Source organism: Anopheles cruzii, chromosome 2, assembly GCF_943734635.1.
Source record: "Anopheles cruzii chromosome 2, idAnoCruzAS_RS32_06, whole genome shotgun sequence".
NCBI lineage: Eukaryota > Metazoa > Arthropoda > Insecta > Diptera > Culicidae > Anopheles > Anopheles cruzii.
The window spans coordinates 27280219-27289545 of NC_069144.1; the positions used below are offsets into that span (position 1 = coordinate 27280219).

General features: G+C 54.3%; 1 protein-coding gene across 1 annotated transcript; it reads left to right on the plus strand.

The window, feature by feature from the left end:
• Window positions 1-353: 353 nt before the first annotated feature.
• LOC128268269 (sodium-dependent serotonin transporter) lies at window positions 354-8749 on the plus strand. The gene is made up of 7 exons (XM_053005318.1): window positions 354-945; window positions 5348-5831; window positions 6082-6355; window positions 6421-6894; window positions 8163-8363; window positions 8429-8596; window positions 8669-8749. Exons 1-7 carry the CDS (start codon window positions 354-356, stop codon window positions 8747-8749), a joined length of 2274 nt encoding a protein of 757 aa, XP_052861278.1.
• Window positions 8750-9327: the final 578 nt, after the last annotated feature.

Genomic DNA, 9327 nt, shown 5'->3' on the forward strand with positions numbered 1-9327 from the left:
CCACCGCACCGACCGAAGCTGGCGGTCGTCGTCTTCGTCGTCATCGGCAGACCGGAAGCAGCAGCGTAGCAGCGTGCACCGTCGTGATTGTGGACCAGGAAGAGCGAAGAGCGGCGCAGCTCCGAGGCAGTGTGCTCCTCCGAGGACAACAATAATAATGGACAACAAGGGAGGCCCGCGAAGCATTCCAGCGATCGTTCCGGATCGTTCGTAATTTCGGACTGCAGTTTGGCGTTCCAAGTTCCTGAACAGAGAGAGAGCGAGCGAAAGAGAGCGAGCAAGAACACGCGAGAGAAAGGGATAACAAAGGGAAGGGACCGAATCGAGCAAAGGGAACGACCCGTGACGGCACGATGGGGAACGAACCGGGGACCGCGAACTCTTCCGGTTCCGGAGGAAGCTCCGGTCGGGTCGGGGCTAGAAAGCGTGACTCGTGGCACGCGGCGACCGGCGGATCGAACGGAACCGACACGGGCACCACCGGAGCGGGCACCGTCGGGGGCAGCGTCGGCGGGCGCCAGGAGCCACCGCCGCCACCGGACGGACACCCGACGGCGAAGGAATCGGCCTCGAACGGAAGCTCGTCGGACGGGGGCAAGCGGGCACTACCGTCGCCGCTGCCGATGGCCACGGCCGAAACGGCCCAGATCCTGAACAGCAAGGAGCGGAGCCTCGTCGTGACGCTGACCGGTGAGCGGCAGCGCGAAACGTGGAGCCAGAAGGCGGAGTTCCTGCTGGCCGTGATCGGGTTCGCGGTCGACTTGGGCAACGTTTGGCGCTTCCCGTACATCTGCTACCAGAACGGTGGCGGAGCGTTTCTCATCCCGTACTGCATCATGCTGCTGTTCGGGGGGCTGCCCCTGTTCTACATGGAGCTGGCCCTGGGTCAGTTCCACCGGTGCGGCTGTCTCACGATCTGGAAGCGCATCTGTCCGGCACTGAAAGGTAAGCCGGCGGTAACAATGCCGAATTTAATTTAACCAAATAAAGTACTGAAGCAAAGTCATTAAATTCATACGACTTCCGACCGATTAAAACAATAAAAAAAAGTCTCAGGAACGCCCGAGGAAAATAATCAGCTCTTTTAATTTGGCAACAGAAGCCAGGTCGTCAGTTCGCCAGGTTGAAGGCTTGCGGGCATCAAATGAACCGTAAAATGGCAAACCGCAGGAAAAGGCTGTTAAGCAGATTAGTGAACGGTCGCCAGTGACCCGTGCTCCCAAATGTCCTTCGCGCGTTAGAACATTGAAACAATTTACCATTTTTTGTGGACAGTCGATCCCTCTCATTTGTTTCGAGTGAAAGACCCTGCCGAGAGCTACCGAAGTTCGGTTAAAGAAAAAAGTTCCGATGCTGCGGGACAGCGAGAAATGGACGACACGGGAAACCGTACGTGACATTTCCCGTGTTTCCCAACGATCGATCCGGTCGGCCGGATCGAACCGATAGGTTTCCTATCGCGCAAAAAAAAACGGCGGAAGTCAAAGAAAGCACAGCAAAAAATAAGAAATCAACTGGCCCCAGGATCGTTTACAGCTACGCTTTGGCGCAGCAATCAAGACCCCGCGCCACAGCAAGGAACGGCCGGATCGCCCGGGAAAAGAACCGTCGGCAAACATTTACACAGACACACGCACACCTGTCTGACGGGCGCGCGTGCCTGCGGTATAATGGTTACAATTGCACCGGAAGTGGAGTCGGAAAATCAAAAGTTGTGGTGTGATGGAGGGCCCCGAAGAGAAGGAAGAAGCCTCCACATCATTTAGATGATTTCCCTTGCCTTTTCCGCGATTTTTCTCTCCACGGCATCAAACGCGCCATTCCGCGCCATGGGGTTCCCTCCCAATCACCGCCTCCATCGCTCATAGTTTTCACTCAATAAATCAACAAATCAAACCGTCGTACCGCATCCTGCTGTTGAAGCGGTAGGATATTCATCTTCACGCGAAGGATTATGTGGCTCTTCTGTGGCGCGCGGATCCTGCGAGCGAGTAAATACCACGGAGGCGTGCCGGAGTTTTGAGTTCCTCAATCGAAAAGGGCTTACGCCACAGCCGGGGCAGCCTTTGCAGCGGATATGTTTGAGGTCTGAGGTTGGATTTTGAAGGTTTGAATAAGCGTTTCATTCAGCGCCAACGTCACTTGGGTTCTCGAATCTGGTGATCTGGGTTTGTTTTCCAGCACATTTTATAAAATGGAAACGATCCCGACGTGAAATGCACGGAAACCAGGTCACGCGTGGAACCTGCCAAGTGCTAACGATTATTGGTTCAAGTTCTGCGTCACGAGAAGGATTGCATCAGCGGCATTATCCGGACACCTGAACACGGTACGGCAACCGATAAAGGCGCAGCAACAGCTTAATGGCGACACGGACCATTGTGAATCCTCACGATGGCACGGTTCCCGCGGGGTTGTGTTACCGGTTTTTATTGCCAGAGCCCCAATGCTGGGTGGGTGCTTCGTTGATAAGCTTCGTTTGCTGTCGGTGAGTATCGAGTGCATTTGGTTCGGTCGGCGAAGCCGTTACAGGTCGGGATCGAATGAGAAGCTTGGCAAAGGAGTTCTTCTTCTAGTTCTCTGGTCCGACACACGCAAAACTCTCTACTACGCTCCGCTATCGAATGTAAGGTCATAGCGTTTTGATCGTTGCTCTAGAAATGTATCGTTCGGTATGAGCCGCCAAGAAAGGCCTCGCCCTAGGAAGACTTGATGCCACCGGAAACAGACAGGATGATGATTTAAAATTGTTTCTGAATAGACAATTTAGGCTCCATTTATCAAAACAGCAACGGTGGCGTAAGTTGCCGACCTACACCACCTCCGAAACCATGGTCGCCGGTGCCGCCTTAAGAAGCCGCCCAGTGGCCGGGCCCAGGAAGCGCTCATTGTGAAAAGGTATTGATTGCGGAGATTGCGAGTTGAGGCAAAGAATTAGATTAAATTTTGCCACCCTTTCATGCGTCGATGAGCCGCCTTGGAGGTAAGGATCGGATATGTGAAAGTTAGACATCCTGCAGGAGCCGAGAAGCACGATGACGATGATGGCCTTGGTGATGGCGTACTCCAAAACTCGACGAATCGGACCGAAGTGGCGTTGGGCGACCCGGTTTCGGTTTTCTCACGCCGCACGGGCACGGGGCACGAAAACTTACCCATCATCGTCAAGGCGCTGGCCAATCTACCATGTCTTGTCCGTACACCACCAGGGACACCGAGAAGAAAATTAATTTCTAACATCTTTAAAATCGCCAGGGCTCGTCGCTCGGAACACAGACAACAGCGCGCAGCGCAAGTGACAGTTACGTCGGTTTTTTGCATGAATCGGGTCGTAATTTCCAGCGTCAACCCGTAGGTCCCTTAGAAGGCTAACAAGAGCCCCCATCATCACGGAGACCGCTCTCGGGTGATAACGTCATAAACAAAGCCTACTGTTCCTTCGACCACACCGCCAGAGAGATGGTGGTTGGTTGGTTGGTTGGCGGGCGAGTGTGTAACGTCAACCTCTCGGGTAAAAGTTCCGCTACCGGAGTGCCATAAATTATGGGGCAAAGATGACGGACGGTTCGTCCGTCGTCGGGCGCACGACACGCAATGCGGGATGAGTTTGGAAATTAATTTCCAACTTCCCTTGCCCTGGTTTGCTTCGAAGGATGATGACGCGGAGCCCGAGCCGGAGGGTGTGTCCCTCCGATTTAGTTCGGGGGCCGGGCCGTTTCCTTGTTATGGCCAGATTCCCTCAAATCATGGCGTACTGGTAATGTGGCCGAGCGTTTGTCACGAGCAATTAATTCGCCGACTCGCCTTTGGCACGCAGAATCAGACGAACCAGCGACACTGATTAATTGATATCGAACAGGAAAAAGACTGGCAGTCGCCGCAAAGACAGGGTGGACTTGTATTGACTTTGTCTGGGGCTCCATTTGGTGATTAGCATCGAGCAAATAAACAGTAACAGGGGCTTTCCATTTCATTCCATTAGAGCCGCTCAGCCGCTCGGCCGGCAAGAGTGAGGTTAGGTCATGGATGACGGACAAATGGACGTCTTCGAACGATCCGGGTACCAAAGAGGATGCCGGGCCGGGCAACGATTCTCGGACCACAATTTAGTTTGTAGTTGGGCGAACTTGTTGAATCACTGAATCCCTGGACGGGTGTGGGACTCCGCCGTATCAAGCAACAAGTGTCGAGTGCGAGCAGCAGCGTGGAGAACGAAAAGTCGACTCGACGAGCCGGAACTGGAAAAGAAAATCCCACTTGGGACAGCGTTCCCCCGGCGCTCGGTTCCGATATCCGATGGTTCCGCCGGCGGACTGCACGTCGTCCTTGTGGTTTTAAAAAGTGGGAACAAAAAATGTTTGTGGTTGGGTTTATACTTCCAGGCAGAGAGCACCCGGGTTCCCGCGATGGGGTTTTCTCGAGAGAACGCCACGAGTGTTTACGGACATCAGAACAACTAGAACCACAAACTGTACGCTAGGCTTTCGACTACTAGGCAAATAGGCTGCGGTGGCATCATTTCTGTAAGCTCGTAAATATACCAAGAAACGTAATGGCACAACGTTGCCGTGCTGAAAGCTTGGCCCATTTCGCAAGTTGATCTGTGGATTTGGGTCATCTTCCGAGAATCTAAACTGGTTTTATGACTATTTTTTTAGAGTCGATCGACGTTAGAATATGAATTAAAAAAAGTTTAGGTAATATCTCAATACTAATTCGAGCAATAAATGTTGGCGTAGGCCCCATTATGGTGCCGATTAAAGTAATTCCCTCCACATAACCCGTAAACGTAATCCGCCTCATTGCCGAGAAAATCGATACATCGAAGCCGGCATCCGTGTATTGGAATTTAATCCACCCTCCCCAAAAAGGACTCCTTCGGGTGCACTTGACCGCTTTTATCCCCACCCCGTTCCCGTTTACACTGGTATCTTTCCGTCGTTGTGGTCGATTATGCGGATTTCAACATTTAATGGCCGCCGCCGCCGCCACCGAGTAGAATCGTCTACTCGATGTCATTACGTTCCGGAACCCTGGCTCCGGGTGGTAGGAGACCGAGGCCGAGACCAGCAGAGGTGACAATAAATATAGGCTCTTTTCGTGTCGTAAATCACCGGTGTTGCCGCATCCAGTGCTCGGCGGCGCGTTCCTGTTCGGTTCCCGCTCGGACCGCTCGGAGCACTATCAGATTTTATGCGCGACCGACCAATTACTCAATCGGATGGCCATGGCCATATATTTTTCAAAACCTCCCCGTAATCTCCTGTGCTCCTAAGTCCTGTGCTCCGTAGGCAGCGTTTCGCGCGACTCACCACTCCCGCTCACTGCTCGCGTCCCTTCTTCGCAGGTGTGGGCTACGCCATCTGTCTGATTGACATCTACATGGGCATGTACTACAACACCATCATCGGCTGGGCAGTCTACTACCTGTTTGCGTCGTTCACCTCCGAGCTGCCGTGGACCAAGTGTGGTAACCCGTGGAACACGGATGCCTGTTCGCCGGTCACCGGCCGCTTGAACGCCACACTCCGGAACGCGAGCACTACCCTGATGACGATGACGACCGCTGCGGCCAGTACCTTTATGTCGCCGACGGACGTTACGCTGGCCGCCAATTCGACGACACTCGCGACCACACTCTCCACCATCGCGGGCCACCATCTGTACCACCGGGACCGGGAGCACCCGCACCTGCTGACCAGTAGCAGCCTGTCGACGATGCTAGCGAATCTCAGCACCAGCACCGTGGCCACGGTCGTCGAAATGGCCGGTGGTGGACCGGCCGCCGCCGCCATTCCGGTGTTGGCCAGCCCGGCCCGGGAATTTTTCGAGTAAGTACACGGCACGGTAATCAAACTCCCGATGCACTTGGAAGTTGTTTATGGGTTGTGTTTGGTCGTAAATGGCGCTGGCCGAGAATTTACTGGCTTCTTAACGCGGTTCTTCTGTCGCCCGGGGGGTTTTATGTTCCTTCCGTGGCACAATCCTTCCTCAAATCCTATCGGTTTTCCTCGGTTTGGTCGTATCGAAACTTGTAGAATTAAAAACATTGGCTCCCGTCCTTATCATCCTCCGCGTCAGGCGTCAGGTGCTGGAGCAGTACAAATCGCACGGGCTGGAGTTTATGGGGCCGGTCAAACCGTCGCTCGCCCTGTGCGTTTTCGGTGTGTTCGTGCTGGTGTACTTCTCGCTCTGGAAAGGTGTCCGCAGTGCCGGCAAGGTGGTCTGGGTGACGGCCCTCGCCCCGTACGTCGTCCTGCTGATCCTGCTCGCCCGAGGAGTCACGCTGCCGGGGGCCGCCGAAGGAATACGCTACTACCTAACGCCCCAGTGGAACAAGCTGAACAACTCTCGTGTAAGTTTTGGGCCGCACACCACACCGTCACCGTTCCCTTTAATGCAAAAAAAACGCTTTCGCAGGTATGGATCGATGCCGCGTCGCAGATCTTCTTCTCGCTCGGGCCCGGTTTCGGGACCCTGTTGGCCCTGTCGAGTTACAACAAGTTCAACAACAACTGCTACCGGGACGCCCTGCTCACCAGCAGCATCAACTGTCTGACGAGCTTTCTGGCCGGGTTCGTCATCTTCTCCGTGCTCGGCTACATGGCGAACGTGCAGAACAAGTCGATCGAGGAGGTCGGCCTGGAGGGACCTGGTCTGGTGTTTATCGTCTATCCGGAGGCAATCGCCATGATGAAGGGCTCGGTGTTTTGGTCGATCATCTTCTTCCTGATGCTCATCACGCTCGGGCTCGACTCGACGTTCGGCGGCCTGGAAGCGATGATTACGGCCCTGTGCGACGAGTACCCGCGTACGATCGGACGCCGCCGGGAACTGTTTGTGCTGGTCCTGCTCGCACTCATCTTCATCTGCGCACTGCCAACAATGACATACGTAAGTGACGCTCTCCTAATTACGCCACTTTACCGGGCGTTTAAGTCTCCCATTTGGCGCGCCTTGAAGAAGCGCGCTACATACTTTCTCCATTGCTTTCGATTCTCAACTCATTTGTGCCAATTGCTCGGAGTAATCTCCGCTGTGTTGACTTTCCCCCCACCAGCCACCGAGCCAACCGAGGTATCAGCTGCCGGTTCTCAAACGGTTGGTTCGGTCCTTTGGAGGGCCTGTCCGGGGGAAAAAACGCTCGCTCCTTCCAATAGTGGAAAGAAAGGCCTGGCCAGGCCGAGGCCGAGCATCGGAAAATCTAGGGTTTTTGCGGTCAAACATCAAAGAGGGTGGAGATGGGAAGTGGAGAGAAGGGAGCTAGAACTAACAGGGTGACGAACGGTTCGGAATAAAATTCAGGAAACCTTTCCGATCGATCCGGTAGAAGATAAACGGAAAACGTAGAAGGACCGTTCCACTTGTGGCGGTCACTTGAGATCCTTGAGAGGTGCCAAACGAGCTGTGTGTGTGTGTGTGTGGGGGGCTTTCCTTGATGAGTTCGCCTCGATGGTGTTGGTTTTGCTACGTCCCCCGGAAGCCTGGACAGACACTGGTCGGGTAGGGAAGTAAAAGAAAAATCAATTTCAATCCCCTTTGGTCCGGTCCGTTACTACGAGTGTCCTGAGTGAGCCAGCGGAGGAATCACCAAGCGCACCGAGTGTGAACGATCAGCCACGGTCCGGGGAGCCCTCCGCCTGAGGAAGTGTTTGTGGCCCATTTGAATTGATAAGTGAAGCGTTCGGTTTCCGTCTGCTTATCGCCGATCCGGGCTACGAGTGTTTAGCGCCTCCATTCGTCAGAACATCAGCGGTCGGCGGCGGTGGTGGCGGTGGCAAGTGATAAATAATGTCCGAGTTAATTCAATCACTTACGATACGATACGGTGCGCCGTATTTGTGATAATGGCCCCGCTGGTGGTGGTCATGTTTTTATGCATGAGCCCTCGATGGAGGGCGAATCCAGAGGGGTGCGCGACGTAGACGAGGTCCAGCGATTTATTTGCCACCGCCGCGCCTTCACGGAGTTGCGGGAAGATTCTATCCTTTCCGGGTGCGCCGGTTCTGGAACTGATGGAGCTACATGTGCTTGTGGGTAGCTTCATTTCATTACATTCGTCCAACTCATTCGGGGTCGTCCCTTTGGGAGTTTTTCATAAAATTTCCCGGAAACCAGAGCGCAGAGTTGTACAATCAATGGGATCACTCTCTAATTGTCAGGGTGGCGTTTATCTGGTCAACTTCCTCAACGTGTACGGTCCCGGGCTGGCGATCCTGTTTGTCGTGTTCGTCGAGGCGGCCGGCGTCTTTTGGTTCTACGGGGTCGAGAACTTCTCCGCCGACATCGAGCAGATGCTGGGTAAGAAACCGTCGCTCTTCTGGCGTATCTGCTGGAAGTACATCAGCCCGACGTTTCTGTTTGTAAGTAGGGAACCGCTTCCAAAAAGGCCGATGGCGGTGCTCTAACGTTCTCCTTCTTTTCGCAGTGCATCCTAATATTTTCGCTCCTGGGATACGAGGAAATGCTCGGCGAGGAGTACGAGTATCCGGAGTGGAGTGTGGCCGCCGGTTGGGCCCTAACACTGTCCTCGGTGCTCTGCATCCCGACGTATGTGATCTACAAGTTTCTGAAAAGTCCTGGCAACTGCAGGGAGGTAAGCTGCCACCTCAAGGAACTCCTTGAATCGAACGCGGCTGAGTTCCCGTAACCTGGTTTCCTTTTCCAGCGATTGAGACGCACGTTCAAGCCGGAACCCCTGATACCGACGGCCATCCCCGGCCAGCTGTACACCGGCACCGCCGTCTGACATGATTGCGCCAAGGAAAGCTGCTTGCGGCGGGCCCGCTGGCCCAGCGGCGTCTTCGTGCGCCTCGATTCACCAACGAACTCTTGTTGTTCCCCGAACGTCACCATTACCGTCGCTAACCATGATCGTTGTCGTAGTAACCATCGCTGTAGCCGCGATAGAGTGTGTTCTAGTAGCAGTAGAAGAAGTAATAGTAGCAGTAGTAGTAGTAGTGCTGTCAGCAGCAGCACCAGCAGTAGTAGTAATAGTGGCCGTAGCCATAGATGTACTCTTGGTAGCCAAGAGGGTAGATACGCCTGTGTCACTGGTAATGGTAAACATGATAGCTATGATAACACTTCCTCCCATCCCGAAGCGGGCCACCGTTACGGACATCGACATCATCGCCGATGCCGGAATTTTGAGAGGCACACCGTGGACCCCATTTGCCGCCCGGCCTACGCAGGAGTGCCGGTGGCTTCGACAGTGCTGTTGATAGGAGGCAGTGCCACAACTGGCTGCTATCCGTTCGATTTGTTCCAGCGCGGACCCGGTCCTGCCGAGAAGGTTACCATTCCGTGCTATGCCCGCGATGTGTA

Excerpts from the sequence above, each read along its gene's own strand:
- LOC128268269 (XM_053005318.1), top strand. The coding sequence starts at position 354 with ATGGGGAACGAACCGGGGACCGCGAACTCTTCCGGTTCCGGAGGAAGC. Across the intron at positions 5,832-6,081 it reads CCGGCCCGGGAATTTTTCGA|GCGTCAGGTGCTGGAGCAGT; the intron begins GTAAGTACACGG and ends CCTCCGCGTCAG. Across the intron at positions 6,356-6,420 it reads ACAAGCTGAACAACTCTCGT|GTATGGATCGATGCCGCGTC; the intron begins GTAAGTTTTGGG and ends ACGCTTTCGCAG.